The sequence below is a fragment of the Alternaria atra genome, assembly GCF_907166805.1.
Source record: "Alternaria atra isolate CS162 genome assembly, contig: 23, whole genome shotgun sequence".
NCBI lineage: Eukaryota > Fungi > Ascomycota > Dothideomycetes > Pleosporales > Pleosporaceae > Alternaria > Alternaria atra.
This window is the reverse complement of record NW_025091321.1, coordinates 2,782,467-2,801,736: the sequence shown is the minus strand read 5'-3', so window position 1 is coordinate 2,801,736 and position 19,270 is coordinate 2,782,467. Positions and strand designations below refer to the sequence as shown.

Here is a 19,270-nt window from a genome sequence, read left to right as displayed (position 1 = left end):
GACCAACGCACCATTGAACCGGCTGCCAAGATGTCGAACCCGTTTGTGCCAACGTGCATGACACATGTTGACAGCTGCTTCGAGGTTGCTCAGCCCATTGCCTGAGCTTGTAGCGGTTTTAACTAATCTTGCTGATTTTGCGAAACTTATCTCGTCAGCGAGCACAACACTCTCTGACGCAAGTCGTCTAAGGTTAGTCGGCAAAGGTGAACGTTGACGTGGTTCTCTGCTAAAGAGCCGCAATGCTGCTGAGCTTTCCGCCTAGCACGGCGCTCGGAAGATCGCCATTCAACAGCACTTGGCAAAGAAAAGTACGAGCCTCATCCACGTCATTTGAGTTGGCATGCAGCCAGCGATGATGCGCAGGGGCAAATATTCTATTTTAAAGCCCAGCTCCATATAGGCATAGAGTTTCGAATTTTTCCTATTTCTTCATACTCACACTGATTCGGTATCCTACAAGTCCATATTATATCTACTCTCTGATTTCTAAAAATGAGGGCCAACGCTGCGTATATTCTGGCCCTGGCGACTACCGCTGTCGCACAAAGCAAGGGTTTCAACTACGGTGCCACCAATGCAGATGGTTCATGCCGCGGATACGAAGACTTCGTGCGCTTCTTCAATGAGGCAAAGAGCCTACCTGGAGCTTCTGGCTTCAACACAGCGCGTCTCTATACCTCCGTCCAATGCGGCACCGCAGCCGACCCTATCTCTGCCTTCCGCGCAGCCATCGATACCGACACACAGATCCTTGCGGGTCTCTGGGCCAGTGCTGGAAGTGCCGCTTACGAGAATGAACTCAACGCGTTGATTCGTGGTGCTAGGGAACTAGGCAGCGCTTTTACGGACAAGATCATCGGCATCAGCGTAGGATCTGAGGATTTGTATCGCAGCAGCGCACAGGGTGTAGCAAGCAACGCCGGTGTTGGTGCAACCGGTACTGAGATCGAGGGTTACATCGGTTGGATGCGCGACTGGATCCGTGGCACTGCGCTCGAGAGCAAGCCTATTGGTCATGTGGACACATGGACTGCGTGGGTCCTACCTGAGAACCGCGGTGTTGCGAACACTGTCAACTGGCTTGGTCACAACTCGTTCCCGTACTTTGAGACTACGAGGCCCAACTCGATTGACCAGGCCCGCGAGAACTTCTTTGCGGCTGTTGGACAGACTGAGAGCGTGTCTGGTGGAAAACCTGTGTGGGTCACCGAGACTGGATGGCCACGAAGTAAGTTATATTTTGAAAATGACTCTCGATAACCAGGACGCTAACTCTTGTGCAGTTGGTCCCAACTCCGGCTCTGCTGTCGCGTCCCTCGAGAACTCTAAGCGTTACTGGGATGAGGTTGGCTGCTCGCTCTTCGGCACCCGCAACACCTTCTGGTATACCTTGAAGGATGCGAATGCGGCACAAACCGATCTATCTTTCGCTATCACCCCGAAGGAGAACAACACACCGTTCTTTGACTTGACTTGCTAGACAGTCTGCTCTCTAAGACAAAGCCTTCTATGCGATGCCCGAAGATATCGTACCTTCATGTATATAATATGTAATTCGAGATTGTGGCGTTAACCACATAGACGCACTGACAACGTTCAAATGCAAACATCGGGACGTATCACATGCAAACCAATTATAAAATAATTGGTTTGACAGCATTGACACTGATTCATTGACAACGACTTCGGTTGAACATATACAATTCTTCCTATATCGCCTTTTCCTCCATATTTCTCCTTCTCTAAGCCGTCGTCAATGAAGCTTGCCGTAAGCTACTCGGTCAGTGCTTACGACGAAGGAATACTCTGCGCGTGGGTGGTGAACACATCCTGAGGGTCTAACTCCGATTTGATTTTCTTCATTTTCTCAAAGTTGTCACCGTAAAGCCTGACGCTCCACTCCTCCAGAGTAAGCTCAGTGTCTCTATAGTTGACAAAGCCCCTAAGTGGTACATCTTCCTTCTTCAACTGCTCCTTGAATGGCCTAAAACCAGCTTGCATGTACTCAATGCCATCAGCAGGCCACTGTGTCAGGCCGTTAGCGAGGCGCCCTTCCCAGCGGATTAGCCACTGGTTGTTGGAGTAGGCCATGGCTTGTTGGGAGTCGTCGACATCGCGGGATACGCCACCCCAGAGGTCCAAGAAGCCAAATTCGGTCAGGTCGGTGCGGTTAAAGGCGAGTGTAGTGTACTGGTACAGCGCCTTGGCGGACTCGAATGTGAAAGGTTGGTCTTCGCGCAAGACAAGAGCTTGCAGGTACATGCTGCGCGGAGGGAAGGTGTCGGCAGTGCCATTGAGCAGCGGAGCGGCGAAGTTCTCCATCGTCCAGAAATCTGCCGTGGACTTGGTAGTTGTGGTGGTGTTTGGAAGTCGCTCAACAAGACCAGCGAAGAGTGCGTCGAACTCATCCGGGTCACCATAGAAGTAACCGCTGCCGTTCCACTCGCCAGCAAGCTGCCATCGCAGGGCGAAGGTGTCGGGAGCTTCGGTCATGGCCCACTCTTGAATGTCCATAAGGGCTTGGACCCCTGTGTCAAGGTCCACGGCACCTAGTGAAATTGTGAAGTTTGTGGCGACCTCGAACTCTGGCTTCCAAGTACGGGTAGTCAGAGACAAGAGGATACCGTAGGACGAGCCAGCACCTTGCACGACGAAGAAAAGGTCAGGGTTTTCTGTGCGGGAAGCGGTTACGATGGTGCCGTTGTGCAGCATCACCTCAACGCTATCGAGGTTGTCCATCGGAGTGCCAAGGAAACGACTAGTAGTACCAAAGCCACCACCGATAGATGAACCAGAAAGACCGACCCAGTTGGCTCGGACGTGGGGAAAGTGACGCCCATGGTTTTCCCACAGCCATGTTGCGGCTGGGCCAACCCGGCTTCCTCCACCGTAACTATGATTGTAAGCATCATGCATCTAGATCACGACTATGGAGGTAAATACGTGAATAGACCTTTCGCCTCATTGAAAGTGGTTTCAGTGAAGCGCTCCATATTGATCACAAGTGCTCCATCTACGCCACCGAGACCGTAGGCTCCATAGGAATGTCCTCCGTTCAGCGGCGAGACTTTGACACCCGCATCGACAGCGCATGCCAACGCGGCAGCGATCTCTTCCCTGGTGCGAGGGACAACGACAGCGGCTGGCTCAGGGTTAAATCGTAGAGCCCATGGAGACGTGACAGTCTCCCAGTTCGCAGCATCTGAAAAGGTTGCCAGAGAAGCTAGAATGCTGGAGCTGCTCAAGCAGTCTCGAAGTTTGGTAGAATCATCCTGAGCTGCTGCACCAGAGAGAAGCGAGCTGAATAGAATGGCGTTCGAAAGAAGAGCGAGTGCAGCTTGGGGCTTGAATGAGTGACGAAGACCCATGGTCAATCGATGTGATAATAAGTGTGATCTGAATTTTGGTGTAAGAACTACTGCTCTGTAGTCTAGAAGAGGGCGCACATCGCATGCCTTATATCTGATGTACACACAGTCGTCTTACAGTCTTCCGGAGTGTGCCGTTTGGTGGGAAGTTGTTTGCATGAGTTACACTTCGGCGCCGAAGTACCCGTCCTACCAAGCGCCCGAAATGAAGCCATTGCTACTTATCCCTCGGAGGGAAGAGCCAAAACAATCTAACGGCATCGCTTGGAAGCCTATACACAAAAGCCAAGAGTGAATGTACGCGTCGCGCTTTCATGTAGACACGACGGACATGGTAGCCCTGTGTCTTGCAACCGTTTGCCAGTCATGGGTATTAGCCGTTCTTTGCTCGCAGCTGTAGGAGTGCATGAGTTTGAAGAAAGGCGGATGTAGACTGCGTACAGGAAACTCTACGCATAGCGAGTGCAAGTCGGGCACGCAACGAGCGCAGGACAGTTTATGAGGAGCAGATACAGGCGGCAAGGATCGCATCGCATTGACCCGAGCTTCTTCACGAGAGCTTGTATCGCAATCTTATCCGTGTACAGAGAGTCAGAGACTGAGTAGAGCAGTGTAGGGAGGATTACTGATACGGGCGGTTGCCGAAAGCTTGGTTTGTTTCACGTAACATGCTCAGATGCGACATCACAATCTCACATTAGTCCTGGCGATCTTTGCAGCATCGCCTTGGCACGTGGAGACGCCAGACACTAGCCCACAGCTTCGACCCCCAAACGTGAACTTCTCCATACCATGACATCACGCACCATCATGTTTTTCGTAAATAGGCTGATTTTGCCCTTTGAGGGCACCCTTTCCCGGGCCACAAGATGAATGCAGTAGCCAAGACGGCGGCAAAGACATGAGGTCTTTCCCATGGGCAGCCTCATTGCTGTCTCCTCACCCAACGTAGTACTGGAACCATGTCCACGCCGAGCGACCACAAGCTTTCCCCTCAGGATTCGTCGCAGCAGCTGAACTACATCGAGGGTAGTTCTCACAAAGTCTTGGGCTTCCAGAACGCCAACTCGCGGCGGTATGCTGTCCATGATGAGCATGGACACGCGAGCGGCACCGAGTGGGAGTGGTGGAGCCGTGAGAATCGAAAAGGTGCGTGGCTAGACGTCTGCTAAACATGCGCACTCTGTGCTGACAAGTACTTTGTCCAGGCCGGCATATTCTCCTCCTGAACCACAATCAAGCGCCCTCGCGCACCGCGCGCACTACCCGCTTCCTCCGAGCGTTTGCGCGTATGCTCACCGTCATAGCCTGGTGGGATGTGTCGTGGTGGATTGGCGTCACCTTTTCCCTCGGCTCCATGTGCTCCATCACGGCTGGCGTTCTCCAATGGCTCCCTATCGCATACAAAGACATGACACTTGCCGCCGACCCCACCATTATCAGCGGCGCGTTATCTTTCATACGTGGGATGTTGTTCCTGCTAGGCGGCATGCTTCTTGTGGTCGAAGCGGTCAACGCAAATCAAAGCGATTGTTTCGGCTGGGCACTCAAGGAAGCCATGAAGTCCGATAGCGAGAACATTGAACTCGCTTCTGTGGACGAGGAGAAGGGCACTGGGAGCACCTCCGGCTTCCAGCCCGACCGTCGAAATTGCACACATATCCACAATCCCGACCGCATGAAACACCAGATAATGAACACCAAGACATTCAAAGTCGAGGCTCGCCCTACCCCTGGACCCGAGCAGGCCTGGAAATGGTGGCCAACGTGGCAGGATGTTCGCATACACTACCGTCGAGAAATCGGCTTCAATGCGAATCTCATTCTCTTTGTTGGTACAGTCGTTTACTGGATCACCAACCTCCTTACCCTACCGGGCATATATGACATCCTCCCCCAAGGCGTGCTCTACGGACTATACTACCCCTCCTTCCTCCTAGGAGCCTTTTGCTTCTTCGTCGCATCTATACTATACATACTTGAGGTCCAGCGTCAGTGGTGGAAGCCCGCCTTCAAGATGGTAGGGTGGTGGGTAGGGACGACAAATCTGGTGGGCAGCGTAGGCTGGTTATGGAGTGCTTGTTTAGGATATTGTAGTGCAAGTTGGTGCGAGTATCAGAGTGCACTGGCTCTGGTCTGGGCGCCCGCGGTTTATCTCATGGGCAGTTTGTTGCTAGTCTACGAGGCCGTGGAGAAGTGGCCGATTCATATCGATGGATAGTAAACCGTCTGTAATACTCATGACTTATCTTCAATACTGGCTAAGCTGCTTTTGAAACGTGACGCCTGTTGCACATGAGTAGTGACTTTTGCGATGAAGCTGCTCTAGGCGCGTGCTATATGTTCCAGGGGGGGCAGTCGTATACGTAACCAGCCATGACGTCAAGATGTTGCGTCCGTCAAAAGCAGCAATTCTCGTGACGAGCGCGTATCCAACTGCAACTACCATCCTACACTCGACAAAATGACACTCCCGGTAACAGGCAAATCCGGAAAAGACACGCTCGCGGCGCGCCTCGAGGGCGAGTTCGAGAAACGACCAGATCCCGTAGCGTTAACCCACAACGCCGATGAGTCGCAAAACAGTTCATCAGGCGTCGACTACGAGCCGCATCCAGAAAACTCCATCAAATTGGAGTCCGACAGGGAAAAGATTGTTCGATCCATATGCAATCTATACTCTGGGAGCGCAAGCGAAGACGACATGATGGTGTACGCCAAAGAGGCGATATATGATGATCCCTGGAGCTACTGCGATACGAGATACAAGATCGCGGGCCAGTGGTACGGTGAGTACTTTGCAAAATTCGAAGCAAGAGGATAACGTCAATGGGACGCTTTGCTGACAAGCAAAAGGCATTCCAATACTCATGAAGAGCAGCCGGACTATCAAAACGGAAGTGCTTACATCGAAGCCGGATGAGATTATCTTCAAACTGCAACAAGAGTACACACCCAAGCCGATGCCTATCGCAAAGAAGGTTAACAGCTTAATCACTTTAACACTTGATCAAGAGGGTAAGGTGCGGTATCATAAGGTACGTCGGAATCGCTGGTGGCGCAACACTTGCGCAACTTTTTGATAGACGCCAAGGGCCGGACACTAACATCAAGCAGGACATGTGGAATGAGAAGGACTACAGTCACGAAGGTCTGGGTAAGATCATGAAAGAGTTGAATGGGGATCATTTAACGAAGATTACACAACCTCCAGCAGATCTGTGAGATCTAGAACATAGTAACAGATTGCTCGCAACGCAGATTTGTCATTGCTTTCATTGACCTCCCATCAAAACAGTTGCAACTGATCCATAAAGTCCAACAGTCCGATGGATACATCAACATCATCTGCGACACGTCCAATCCTGATTCACCATAGACTCAAGGTTTCCAGCCTCCAGTACGCGACCTGAATAGACCTCTCGGATCCGCTGCATCCGCAACCTTCTTCGCCAGCGCACGGCTCTCTGGCCTCAGCCTTCCAAAGTAGTCCTGTCGAAAGAACCCATAGTTCATGAAAACTGGCAAATACGCTTCCGGCAACTTGCCCTCCGTTTGCCACGCTAGAATCCGATTTCTCACACCTGAATAAGTAGTCTCCATCGTATTAGCCATTTGCTCATACAGCGACTGTGGCGTGAACGCGTAGTTCATCTCGATGATAATGCGATCGATATCTGCATCGGCGTCGATCAGATCAGGACCGAGATCTCGGGCCTTTCGCGCAATCTTCTTAGGGAATGGCTGCCATGCGATGGACGCTACGATACCAGGTACGAGAAGTGTTGTGCCGGAGACGTTGCGCCAGTGATTGTGCAGACCTTCCATGACTTCGACTGCGTTAGCACTAGAAGGTAATGGGATTGTCTCCGTGGCGATATCTACGACATTGCCCTTGATCACGACCCAGTTACTTAGTGCCATGAGGTCGGCGTATGTGCGTGTCCGAGTGGTGTCAAGCAAAGGGTTGACATCAGTAAAGTTCTTGAAAAGTCCGGCTGGAGGTGTCGGACCGTCGTAAAACAGGAAGATGATCCATGAGTCGACTATGTTGATGTTTGCTCGCTCCGCCGTAACTATAACAGCAGCCCTGTCGTCTTCGTTGTATTCCGTCCAGTCGCGAACGGCCTGAAGCAGCTGCTTGTCCTTCTTCGGCGTACGCAGGTACACCAAATTGCCACCCCAAATCTCACTTTGTTGGCGAGCCTGCAGTTTGTAATTCGTTACAATTCCAAAGTTGTTACCGCCTCCCTTGAGTGCGATGAAAAGGTCGCGATGGTTGTCGTTCGTTATGTGACCAATTGTGCCATTGGCGAAGACAATCTCGTACTCGAGGACACTTGAAGCAGCCCATCCATATTGCGTAGACATATAGCTAAGCCCTCCGCCAAGTACTAATCCACCGACTCCAGTGTTCCCAATGCGACCACCCACGAACGTCCAGCCTGTGCCCTGGAGTTTAGCAGCGATGCCATCAAGCCGATTACCAGGACCCACGTCAACGATACCTGTGCTGCGATCAAGGTTGGCTTGATCGAAATGTTCCATAGCAATGAGTGGGCCACCGGCTACGCTGCTCCACCCATTGTTGGGGTTGTGGCCTCCAGACTTGATGGCGAAAGGTTCAGTCGTGTTGGCAAGTATTCGCACCACGGTCGACACTTCTTCCACCGTTTTTGGAAAGATGATGCAGGAGGGAAGGAGGGCAGAGCATGACGTTGACCAGTACTGGGTTTGTTCTTCAATGTAGGCTAGGTTGAGAGCATATGTGACGTTGATGTATCCCAGAGAAGCAACAGATGAACAAGTATCACCGTGGGCCAAAGAGAGCAATAGCAACGCACAGACAAGGTGAATTGTTAAGCGTAGCATCTTGAAGCCAAGCCTAACAAGTCAATAGCAGCATCGTTGGGATTGTCGCGATTTGTGTCCCAATTTATACACAACACGAAAGCGCTGCAGCTGTCAGTGACGTCGGACGCGACACCTGGGAAATGGAAAAGACTCATGCACTCGCAGTGATACAGGTGCATGAGATCATGACCAGGTACGAACCCCGTATAGATCATCAATAGGCGACCAGTTCAAATCATACGACTAACGATCGTAACCATTACAGTCATGCCAATGGTTCCCAAGAAGGCGCGCAGCATTGCTTCACTCCGAAAGTAGCTTGAACCTAGGGTAATGGGCTCTACATTGCACTACTGGAAAAACTTTGACTCAGAGCGTGCATCTCGGATAGAATCCCGGTAAATTCATACCAGGCGTCGTTCATGTCCTTGCTCTTATTTATACGTCTCGACAACGACCAATGCAGAGCTTCGACCTTACCTCCACGCCCAATGAAGTGCTCCAGGCCAAGCATCAAACTGCGAATCGCATTTCAGCTATGAACTTAACCGACATGGACACTTGGGGTTGGTAGCTCAGGATCGATCGTTCGCAGTGAAATCTGGCGGTCCACGAAGAACAACGAACCGTAATTGAAGCCTGGGAGGGTCGCGTAAGGAGCGTGGTCGTCTTGGTATCTCGTTTCTACAATGTCTTCGTATAGGCTAAATGCATGCAAGCTCGCTTCGCTGTAGGCTGACACACCTACTGGGTGTACCCGCTGCAGCTGCAAGCGTCGATACGAGGTATAAAGTAACACTGAGCTAATCTCGGGACCTGCATTGGTTAGCGTAGTATCAACTCCCCAAAAGCGGAGCACTTATCGAAAAAGACTAAGGCCATCCCGAAGGACAGCCATTGAACCACCCATGACAACTCCATACCACACCCTCCCATGTCCACACCAATAACACTACAAAGACCCATTTCGGAAGACGTATGATACTGCGTCCCATATTCTGGCCAAGAGAACGTCGCGAAGAAGGATGCTAATATGGCCGAGAAGCATGTCCGGATGGAAGACCCAACAGCCCGCAGGAGCTTGTCGCAGACGATGCTGGCAGACAGGTCAAGACCTTGAGCCTCACTCTTGAGAGGTCCTACCTTAATCGTCTGGTTCGAAAAGCGTTGCGTTATGGCTGTCAGTATCCTCCAGCATGCTGTCATCGGCTTTCCAGTCCTTCATGCTCAGCCCTCTTGTCGCATGGCCAAGCCAGAGGAAGCAGATCGATGTATCCGAGTTTATCAGTCTTGCAGATGCCATTGAGCTTCCACAGAAGGCGCCGTCACACCTCCAACGCAAGCACTTCCTCTCATCGCCACAAAATCGTCCTCTCCGTGTTCCAAGTTGAGTCAACAACAGAATCCTAGTCAGCTCAGCACAACAGTAACGCAACACTCTCGATAGGAACGTTCATCGATGGTTGTCCAGCCAAGATGCTTCGCTCTGATCGTGGCAACATGACTTCCTGAGACTAGTCTTTGTTTCCTCCCCGCTTCATTTGAAACGAAGGGCATTGTGATACGGACAAAGGACATCCTCAAAAGCCGCATTGTCGACCGCAACAGCCAAAAAACTGTTTGGTCAAGGGGGTAAACGCTCGCCAATTCAAACGTAGGCTGAACATGCGTGTTGACGATTAACGCGACTGGTCAGATATCACCCGAAGGTGACAAATGTCGAGTGCTTAAACTGTGACACCGGCTTCGTAACAGAGCAGACTGCGAAAGTGGTTGGAGTTCTGATCAGGACTTTCGTCCTTGTAGGTAAGATGCGCGGGTGATCCGTCGCCGTGCATTAGCCCAGCTTGATGCAATCGCCGTACAGTACAAACGTCGCGTACTTGATCCGATGCATGTAGATCCAGCAAACCATTCATGCGCAAAACGTCGAGACATTAGATCCGAAGCGTGACGGTCTGCCGAATATGACAACATCAACCTGCGACGTATTGAGACCTCGCTAGGCTTTCACCTTTCCGACGAGTGGATCTTACGCCAGCCAAAGCCGAACAGGGTAGTGTGTCTGTATGTTTGGCTCGATCAACGTCAAGACCGTGCTCTTCTTCTGTCTGGACGCTGTGTGCATGACGTCTGCTGGATACATAGTGGTCATTGGCATCAGGTGTTGCAGCTCCCGTATGACTCTCGGCAACAAGGGAATAGTGCTTCGGCGCGATGATGAAACCCAAAGTCGATCCTCGAGAGAGGCGACCGGCATCTGACGTCAGAGCTCTCCTTTTCGCGTTATCGCATTCGTCGTGAAGCTATCTTTGGTGACCAGAGTCTGTTGTACAGATGGGTAGTCGACGTGTTTCTCGTGTGAGAACTTTAATACCCCGACAGGCACATGACATCCCAATTTGAGCTTTCGCTCCCGTACCTCGAGTCTCCCTTTTGCACACCTCGCAAGACGGTCCACCGAGGCAGACCTGTATGCAGGGGCTATTCGGAAGGTCGGCGACATAACCGCGATACTATCCATTGTGCTCTTTGCACATCGGACACCAGAAGATGATTAGGGTTAAGATCCGAGCCTGCCCTCCTCACACACGACCCCGGTGTTGCCACTGAGGCGCACAAGCCGACATACAAACGACCCACAGAGACCATGCTAAGAGGCTCGGGTGTGTGCCAACCGTACAAGTGCGTGAAGCGCGGACGAACCGCATTCCAGATGGAAGACAGACATCGGTAACTGTGGGGGAAGTGACATGCGCAATGCTTGCAGGCAAGCGAGAGAAGAAGTCGTGTCTAAAGAGAGCGTTACGCGACCGTCCCGCTGCAAGTGACATAGTCAGAAGATGTTGAGGACGCGTGCATGATTCAGGATCAAATCGAGATGCGACAAGAAGTAATACCGTTTGAACAGAGATGAACGTTGGGTAGTGATGGGTGTGCTGGAGTGGTTGTTAGGTTCTTGTCCGCCAGAGCCAGGGCGAAGACGCGTTGCCTTGCGCCAAGAGATTCGCGCCGCCGTCGCGTCTGGCTGACGCTAGCACGTGCGGCCCTTCTTTTTCTGACTAATCAGCGATATCCTTATCCACTTGCACATCGCCATCACAACATTCCACCTGTTCGCCGATGGCGAATATACAGATATTGGGAGAACGTGTTGTAATCTTGTAAGCTTCCCGAGTGGGTTCAGCGACAATCATCATAAGCAAACTCAAAGCTTGGGCACAACAGCCGCTTCCGTACCCACAGGTGCGACCATTACATAGCAAACGGCGTCGCGACACGGCCAAGCAAGATGGGAGCAGTCGAGGATGCAGTGGATGCTGCCGCCAACTTCATCGGCCCTTTCGTCGACAAGAATCGCAAGTACAGTGCCGAGGTTCCCACTGATACTCTGGTTGAACAAGCGCTCGTCCATCTGCAGGCCATCAACACTGCGGACCTAGCTGCAGATCCAAATGCGCCCTACGATGCGTCGCTCGCTGGCGTCGTATACGGCCTCGTGGATCTCGTCACTATTCTTGCAGTAGTTCCCCGTTTGTCTTCTGGCGTTGCGTTCAGTCAGCGACCAAGATCAGTCTTGACCGCCGTAATCTTCACACCACCGAACCACAACTTGGAGGCATTAGCAACAGTCATCGAGGCTTTGCTGCCTATGCTGGAGCAGAAAGGTTCTGGTCTACAACCATTACTGTCTCAAAGGATCCTCCCAGACATCATCTCTGCACTCGTTGAGCTATCTTACTCTCCTACAACCTCTGAGAGCTCGAAGCTGAAGTACTCGAAAGTGTTTGAGAGGATCATGAAAGACACTCCGACATCTCGGCTTCTTCCTATCTTGACCACGTTTCTCCAACAGCCTCTCCCTACCTGGCTTAAACCTGCTATCGCCTCAGAGCTCTCTTCGATACCTCTCCGAACCCAAGGCATTCGCCACACCATCGAATTCCTTTCTCTATCATACTTGTCAAAAAACTCTCATGTACCCCAAGGTGCATCTGGCCCTCAGTCACAGATACCAATCCCCTTAGAAGCGGTCTCACAAGCTTCGAAGTTGCTAGTTTTACCGCCGAGCGGTATCAGCCAGGATGAATGGCTGATGAAAATCTCCCCTGAGTTGCTACATCTCCTAGATGGTAAAGAAGGTAAAGAGCTCAGTCGGGCGGCTGGGCAGATCATCGCTGGTGGGATCTTAAGTAAGAAAACGACCGGTGCTCCAGGAACCACGGGATGGGAGACATTCGCGAAGCCGTTGTTCCAAGCAATCTTCCCGAAGAACGTCAGTCCGCCAAAATCATTGCAACACAAGTCAGATCAGACTATCGTACAAGAGGACGATCTCAAAATAGCATTGAGACGACTGAAGACGATCATGTCATCATACTCTCATGGCGGACTCATCAGACGCCTTATTCACCCTATTATTCTCCCACTTTGGGCGGTGCTTAACTACGCGAAGGACCGGACTTCGCTAGACAAAGAATGGAGCATGCTTCCGAGCCTCATCTTGTCGCGATATATGGAGATTGCCTGTGATACGAAACAAATCGACAACATCGCCACCAACCTCTTCTGGGATGGTGATACAGCCTGGACATTCGGACCTGGCTCTCAAGGTGGTGTCGAGATACGCACTCGCTCGAAAGACAAGACTGCAGAGATGGGGCCTATGGAAAGCATATTTGAGCGGATCAGCGACCTGGACAATAGAGTCACCGTCCTTGTTACACTTTTTACCGAAGCTAATATTTCCGACGACACGGCTGGTTCCATCTTCGTGAACGCTACAAAACGATGGCTGGTACCAAACAAACTTACAACGAAGTCGCTTACAGACTACGACTCTGATGCCGATCCGCTGTCGGCCCTTGTTGATGCAAAACTATCAGAAGCTTTGGCGCAGCGTTTCCAGGAGCATTTTGCCAGGAGTCCACAGCACATCATCGAGCTCATGGCACAACTGATTCAAAACCACGTGAGCGAGCACAAGACACGAGTCGAGAAGTCAGGCAAGCTGCGTATATCGAAAAGAGCGATGCTGAACAACATTGTATTGAAACAAGATCCGGCGAAGGGGAGGGAAGATGGGGAGGCTACAGACGAAGACTTGGTGTCGTTTGCACTGAGTATCTTGATCACCCTACTAGGATCGTCGGACCTCAAAAAAACGCCCTCACTAACAGAAACCCTACATGAACTTCTTCCATCGCTAGCATACCTTTCGCAGCCGCAGCCTCAGGCCCAGCCGCCCATATCGTCTATGACAAGCAACTCCGCCACCACGGCTCTTCATCTCATCGCTCCTACTCCTACATCCACACCATCAATAGCAAGACCAACAACAGACCCACTGACTGAACATCGTGACATGTTAAAGACCTGCTTAACCGAATTACAATCACCAGATCCTCCCAACCGCACGTGGGCTTTGAACACAGTACACAAGCTGCTCAACGATCCATTTTCGTTTCCGGCCCTCGACATACCATCTCTCACGCACACGATCCTTTCGGCTTCACTAGCAGATCCAGAGTCTTACGTTCACCTAGCTGCAATACCCGTCCTCGTCACCTTGGCAATGCGAGCTCCAAATCCCGTGGTTGGTATACTAGTCGATGCATTCATTGACATCGACGAGCGATCCCTGAAGCTAGCGCGAGGGAAACAAACCGACGAGAAGGAAAGAGAGCTAAGGGACGCTTTGGACTTCAGACTACGCGTTGGAGAAGTCCTCAGCACCTTTGTCAGCAGCGGCGACAACTTCTGGGACGTACCTGAACATAGCGGACTGCAGTATCGGTGCGCCAAACGGATTGTCGAAGCTTGCCTTTCGTTGGCGAGTCGGCGTGGTCAACGTAATCAAACGCTATCGGCACGAACAGAAGTCGCGGACAACGAACGGAAGATCAGAGAGGAGGGTGAGGCTGCTTGGGGCGGGCCGATACCTAATATTCTTGAGCCTGAGGGCGCGGATCCACAGCAACAGGCGGAGTATGAGGCGCTGCAGAAGATTGTGGGTGGGTGGGAAGATACAGGAATTGAGGAGGATGTTCGTATTCGCGCATCTGCTCTCAGTGTGCTGTCTGCTGTTTTGGAACATCGATCGGATGTTTTGCGCCAACCCATGATCGATGCGACGTTGCAGATGGTGCTATTGATTTTTGTCATGGAGAAAGAAGAGGCTAAAGCTTTGTTGCGCCGCTCGGCTGTGCTTGTCATAATGGGTTTACTACGCGGTATTGACGTGGGGATTGAGAGTGGACGGGACAGTGCGGTCGGTTTGGACTTGAAGCAACAGGGAGAAGTCGAGCGAATAGTGAAATGGGTACGAGATGAGGATGCAGATGAGCTCGTAAGAGACCATGCAGCAAACGTTGCAGAGGGTCTCGAAACGATAAGGATGAAGAAGCTGTATAAGATCAGAGACGAGGGTCGGAGGCTAGGACCTGATCTTGGGCTCGAGGGAAATCTTCGAGGGCTCAATGTCCAGCCTCAAACTCATGACAAACAGGGCAAGAAGAAGATGATCATAGAAGAGATAGAGTAGCTGGCGGCGTGAGTACTGATAACATTGTAGCGCCTCACAACCGAAGCTTGGTATCCTGACTTTTTACCCGTTCCAATTGCGCGCCTATTTGCTTTGTGGTATCTTCGGTGCGCATACTACGTGGAGCGCACCTGCTGCCTTGCTGCTACGGGCGCATGTGAAAGTTTGCGCTACATCCAGTTTCTGCGCGCTCCCGATGGGCACTCATTATTGCGATCGATCTCAGTTTGTCTCGCGCATAGTGTGGTTTGCCCTCGTAGGCGTGCTCAACCGCTCATAGCCGTGTCCTTGGTCGCCTTGGGTTCCACCTCTTCGGCCTTTCCAATCCAGAGAACGTTGTTACACCTTATGAGGACTTGGCCGAGAGTGCCTGAGCTGACGCCGCCTACGAACTCTTCCGTGTTGGAGAGCTGGATGTTCATGTAGAGGTCGACTGAGACGAGTCTGCCCTTGTACTCGGTCTCGCCCCACTTTAACCTAACGACGATGTCTTTGTCGACTCTACGCGTATGTTAGCGCGTGCTTCGTTTGGGGAGGGTAGTCGGAGAGGCGAGGGTATGCGACGTACAAGCTTTGGAGCAAAGGACGCGGGTTGAAGGGTGCCACTGCCTAATCACTGTTAGCTTTGGGCGTGATTGCCGGATAGAGTTCACAGCTTACAGCCATGTTTGCGACTCTAGTTAGAGGCTCGCTGGTGTGTAGATGTGAGATTGGTGGTTACAATAGTGATAGTCGCGGTAGTATGTTGGTCGTGCCTGCAGCTTTGGAAACTCATCGGCAAAAGGTATCGCCGATTGGCCGAGTGCTTCACCGCGGGGAAGCCGCGCGACAGAAGGTCAAGGTTGGGTTAGATGATGCTATAGTCGAGTTTGATACTATTGCACGAATCTCATGTTGCTCCGGAATATGAGACACATCATGCAACTACTTTTACTCGTCTTGCATAGCCATGTCTACAAGTTGCTCAATGTGTAGAGTAACGCGACTAGCGGACGCGCTAAGAATTTATTCCATCTTCGTATGAGCGGACGACCCTGTATTTCCTACCAAGAACCGGCATTGCAAGCACCGAGCGACGACACCTCTGGCTACCAGGTCTACAGCCGGATAACAATAGCTGCCCACCATCAACTGCACCATTGCGCCCACCACGGTGCGCTATCTCGCCCTACCGCCCGCGACTCGGTCCTTCGTCGCCCCTCCGTTCCTCGCACAGCATGCCCCGGTAGCAATGCGAGCCATCTGGTCCCGGGCAACATCGAACCCGGGTACCTGCAGATGCATATCATGTGTCTCCAATACCAACGCTCTCGCTAGACGCCATGGGCGGACGGCTCTTCGCGGCTCATGGGCAATCGGCACACCCACGTCGACCTTTGTATATACGACCGTATTCGCAGCAGGACTAGCTATCGACGCCAAAGCAAAAGTTGCTAGGAACAAACAATGGGAGAAGGCATTTTCGCAGCTGGCTGGGGCTACAGATGATCGAATTCCAGTGGGAGGAACGAACGAGACAGAGACGACGACGGATGCTGTTTCCTTAACTCATGGATATCACGGCTTGACCTTTGACAATCTACCCAAGGACCTTGACTGGAATGCTATGCAGCGCATTGTAGGCATGGAACTGGACGAAGATCAGATTTTGGAAACACAAGAAGTCCAGTCGCAGATTCGCGATTACGCCGACATGGCTTGGGAAGATCTGAGATTCGACTCGAGGTTCCCAGGCGCGCAGTTGCTGGAATGGCCAGCAAACACAGGGGCTGAGCTTGTGCGTAACAATCTGCCACCCCAGTCATTATGGGCGCCAGACAGAATGCGAGTTATCTCGCTACGAAGGCGACACACATGGAAAAAGCTGGCTATGCAGGAGCTTTCCATTGGACTTCTCATACACGACTTGTTGTATGATAGTAATTGTGTTCGCTTCGCTGGAGCTGCATCGGCAGGCGACGAGTTTGCCAAGTTGTCGCATCAGATTAGAGACGCCATGTCCATGACCCAGGACCAACGCAAGCAAGCGCGTCTGAACATATTAGAGGCCCTTGAAAATCTCCACAGAACTCCCGTCGATAGCCAAGTAGATGACGTCGTCAACTCCCGGATCCAGACGGACCACCCAGCAATTCCAAGCTATCACCAAGATGTCGATGGGGACTTCTACGCCATTACAGACCAAATGAATCAGGGAATCCAAGGGTTGCTTGAGGAAATCCCCCATGGCAATGACCGCAAGGAAGCTGTGGCAGTCGCGAAGATATGCCATAACCTTTTCGTCTCGTCCTCGTCCCCAGATTTACAAACGTTCAACACCTTACTTATTGGCTTCCGACGATGGCGTCGTCCGAAGCTAGTAGACCGTGTTGCGGCTTCCCTAACCGTCTGCAAGATCCGTCCGAATGAGATTACTTGTCGGGAACTACTCAATCATTATGCTTCTGCAAGGCATGGGCACGCTGACGACTTCTCGCGGTTCATAACTAGGATGAGAGGGTTGAACGATGCGCTTATGGTTGCAAACCCCAACATCACCATCAATGAAGCCAGCCAAGGGCGGCTCGTAAGGGTCAACGAAGAGAAGATCTATCAGAAGGTTCATCCTACGCCCATGGTATTCAGTTCCTTGATAACAGGCGTCATGAGGTTTGCAGGCTTCGACCGAGCCCTTGATATCTATTACGAGATGAAAGCGGACGGTTGGGGTCTCGACGTGATAGGGCTGACGAGGCTATTGAATGATTGTCTCCGCCGCGCCGACTGGGAGGGCGGCTTGTACGTGTGGGGTGAAATCAGCAGCATCAAAGCCAGAGTCAAACATCACGACATGGCCAAAGCATATTCCAACATGCTCAGCTTATGCTCCATCACTGGTAACACTGTTGCATTTAATCAGATCCTAAATGATCTCTCTAAAGGAGGTTTTGATCGCGGAAAAATTCTTGCTGCTGCCACGAAAGCAACGCATGTAGCACGAAAGAAGAAAGAATACCTTGCTCCCGCTTGGGTCGCAGACAACGTCATGATAGCCGCATTCGCCTACATCAACGACTTCAAATCTGTAGAGTTTGAGGCTGAGGCTGCGCCAGAGATGGTGGATGATGACAACACCATGTTTTCTCAACACGAACCTGACGTGATTGGAGCTATCGAGCATAATACGACCAATACAAAAGAAGTTTGGGCATCGTGGCTAGAGCGTGAATTTGGAGAGAGACCAAAAGAGCCTGAGCCATGAGGAAGATATCAAGTGTACAGTATGGTTTTTGCCGTGTACACCAGTGTATATATTATAGCGCTAGAAGGGTTTTACCATCAAATGCATACGACAAGTTCTTTCAATTCCCTTTTCGTGCAGTCCATGAGAGACTTGTTTCTCAGGGTCGAGATAACGTCTGCTCGACTCAACCTGTGCATTCGCGCATTGCCGCCGTCCCATGCAGAAATCTGGCAGAATGACAAGGTCCTACCAAACAATACTTATCACATTCGAGATCTCAGGTGTCATCCGACCGTTGCGTTTGCCGGGCACCCGTTTCCTCTTGGTTGGGGTCGGTTAATTTAAATTAACTGCATCCGCGCCTTCATCTATTTTCCTCGCTTCTGCGGCTTCGTCACCAACGCTGCTACTGCTGCTGTCCGTCGCCAATTACCTTGACTCCACTTGTCACCAACATGTCGCCTTCGCAAGGAAGTCCGTTGGCACGGCTGTTGAGTCTGTTCCGTGTCTGTTACGGGTCGCTATCGTTGCGATCCTGAATAGCGATAGCAATGCGCGGACTTTGCTCCTATTTCGTTTTCAGCCGTAATGAAGAATCTTCGTGTTTCGCTTGTTCCCTACCGTCTTCATCACAAAATAAAGGATTCATATACTTGGAGATTTTGTCTATATCATTAGTTATACTCTAGCCGAAAAAGCCAGGCCTCTTCCGACGAAGTTGCTATCGTGTCCAAATATAGACGAATGCACTATGAAGATCATATCAACGGTGATGTTACGGCAGGGATACTGCACGGAGTCTTTCAATCGTACAGGTATTCCCCCAGGCTCTGCGCGCTGTTGCTTTTAGGCTTTACGATAGCGTCGCTCGTATGTTTTTGTTCCCGTAAAGGTCTAGAGTGATGCGAACCAAGTCCTTCCGTCGCAACTTCAGTCATGATGCGAGATCTAGACCTTTAGGTCAGGACTCGACTCCCCTCTCAATGGCTTGAGATGTAAGGCATGTATGCGCTGTACCTTCTAAAGTTCCTCTCCATCCGAAGTGATCACTGATCAGCCACTCTAACGTTGCATCCACGGCAGATAGCACCGCTGCCGAAGCCTCTTGTGCGATGCGACCATAGCACTGACCAGTGTCCAGTGCTAGTAACCATGGAGAGTTAACCCCTTGCTTAGTCCAGATGATCAAGCACAGGGGTATCCTGCGTGGAAGCCGTTCGATGCCCAATACGCAGATTGAGGTGCGGGTTCGACTAGAACGTGCTATGAATGTTGAAA

General features: G+C 51.5%; 8 protein-coding genes across 8 annotated transcripts; 5 read left to right on the top strand and 3 right to left on the bottom strand.

The window, feature by feature from the left end:
* Positions 1-495: 495 nt before the first annotated feature.
* Positions 496-1,483, top strand: ALTATR162_LOCUS4499 (uncharacterized protein; the record flags this gene model as incomplete). The annotated part of the gene is made up of 2 exons (XM_043312110.1): positions 496-1,231; positions 1,287-1,483. 2 exons carry the CDS (start codon positions 496-498, stop codon positions 1,481-1,483), a joined length of 933 nt encoding a protein of 310 aa, XP_043168045.1.
* Positions 1,484-1,791: 308 nt separating this feature from the next.
* ALTATR162_LOCUS4498 (uncharacterized protein) lies at positions 1,792-3,371 on the bottom strand (the record flags this gene model as incomplete). Its single annotated transcript, XM_043312109.1, has 2 exons — positions 1,792-2,896; positions 2,947-3,371. The coding sequence occupies 2 exons, from the start codon at positions 3,369-3,371 to the stop codon at positions 1,792-1,794; spliced, it is 1,530 nt and encodes a 509-aa protein (XP_043168044.1).
* A 962-nt stretch (positions 3,372-4,333) lies between these two features.
* ALTATR162_LOCUS4497 (uncharacterized protein) lies at positions 4,334-5,592 on the top strand (the record flags this gene model as incomplete). The annotated part of the gene is made up of 2 exons (XM_043312108.1): positions 4,334-4,520; positions 4,580-5,592. 2 exons carry the CDS (start codon positions 4,334-4,336, stop codon positions 5,590-5,592), a joined length of 1,200 nt encoding a protein of 399 aa, XP_043168043.1.
* A 243-nt stretch (positions 5,593-5,835) lies between these two features.
* Positions 5,836-6,750, top strand: ALTATR162_LOCUS4496 (uncharacterized protein; the record flags this gene model as incomplete). Its single annotated transcript, XM_043312107.1, has 4 exons — positions 5,836-6,160; positions 6,228-6,409; positions 6,489-6,592; positions 6,633-6,750. 4 exons carry the CDS (start codon positions 5,836-5,838, stop codon positions 6,748-6,750), a joined length of 729 nt encoding a protein of 242 aa, XP_043168042.1.
* Positions 6,751-6,752: 2 nt separating this feature from the next.
* ALTATR162_LOCUS4495 (uncharacterized protein) lies at positions 6,753-8,243 on the bottom strand (the record flags this gene model as incomplete). The annotated part of the gene is made up of 1 exon (XM_043312106.1): positions 6,753-8,243. One exon carries the CDS (start codon positions 8,241-8,243, stop codon positions 6,753-6,755), a length of 1,491 nt encoding a protein of 496 aa, XP_043168041.1.
* A 3,274-nt stretch (positions 8,244-11,517) lies between these two features.
* On the top strand, positions 11,518-14,769 carry ALTATR162_LOCUS4494 (uncharacterized protein; the record flags this gene model as incomplete). The annotated part of the gene is made up of 1 exon (XM_043312105.1): positions 11,518-14,769. The coding sequence occupies one exon, from the start codon at positions 11,518-11,520 to the stop codon at positions 14,767-14,769; it is 3,252 nt and encodes a 1,083-aa protein (XP_043168040.1).
* Positions 14,770-15,035: 266 nt separating this feature from the next.
* ALTATR162_LOCUS4493 (uncharacterized protein) lies at positions 15,036-15,435 on the bottom strand (the record flags this gene model as incomplete). Its single annotated transcript, XM_043312104.1, has 3 exons — positions 15,036-15,270; positions 15,338-15,378; positions 15,430-15,435. 3 exons carry the CDS (start codon positions 15,433-15,435, stop codon positions 15,036-15,038), a joined length of 282 nt encoding a protein of 93 aa, XP_043168039.1.
* Positions 15,436-16,000: 565 nt separating this feature from the next.
* On the top strand, positions 16,001-18,010 carry ALTATR162_LOCUS4492 (uncharacterized protein; the record flags this gene model as incomplete). The annotated part of the gene is made up of 1 exon (XM_043312103.1): positions 16,001-18,010. The coding sequence occupies one exon, from the start codon at positions 16,001-16,003 to the stop codon at positions 18,008-18,010; it is 2,010 nt and encodes a 669-aa protein (XP_043168038.1).
* Positions 18,011-19,270: the final 1,260 nt, after the last annotated feature.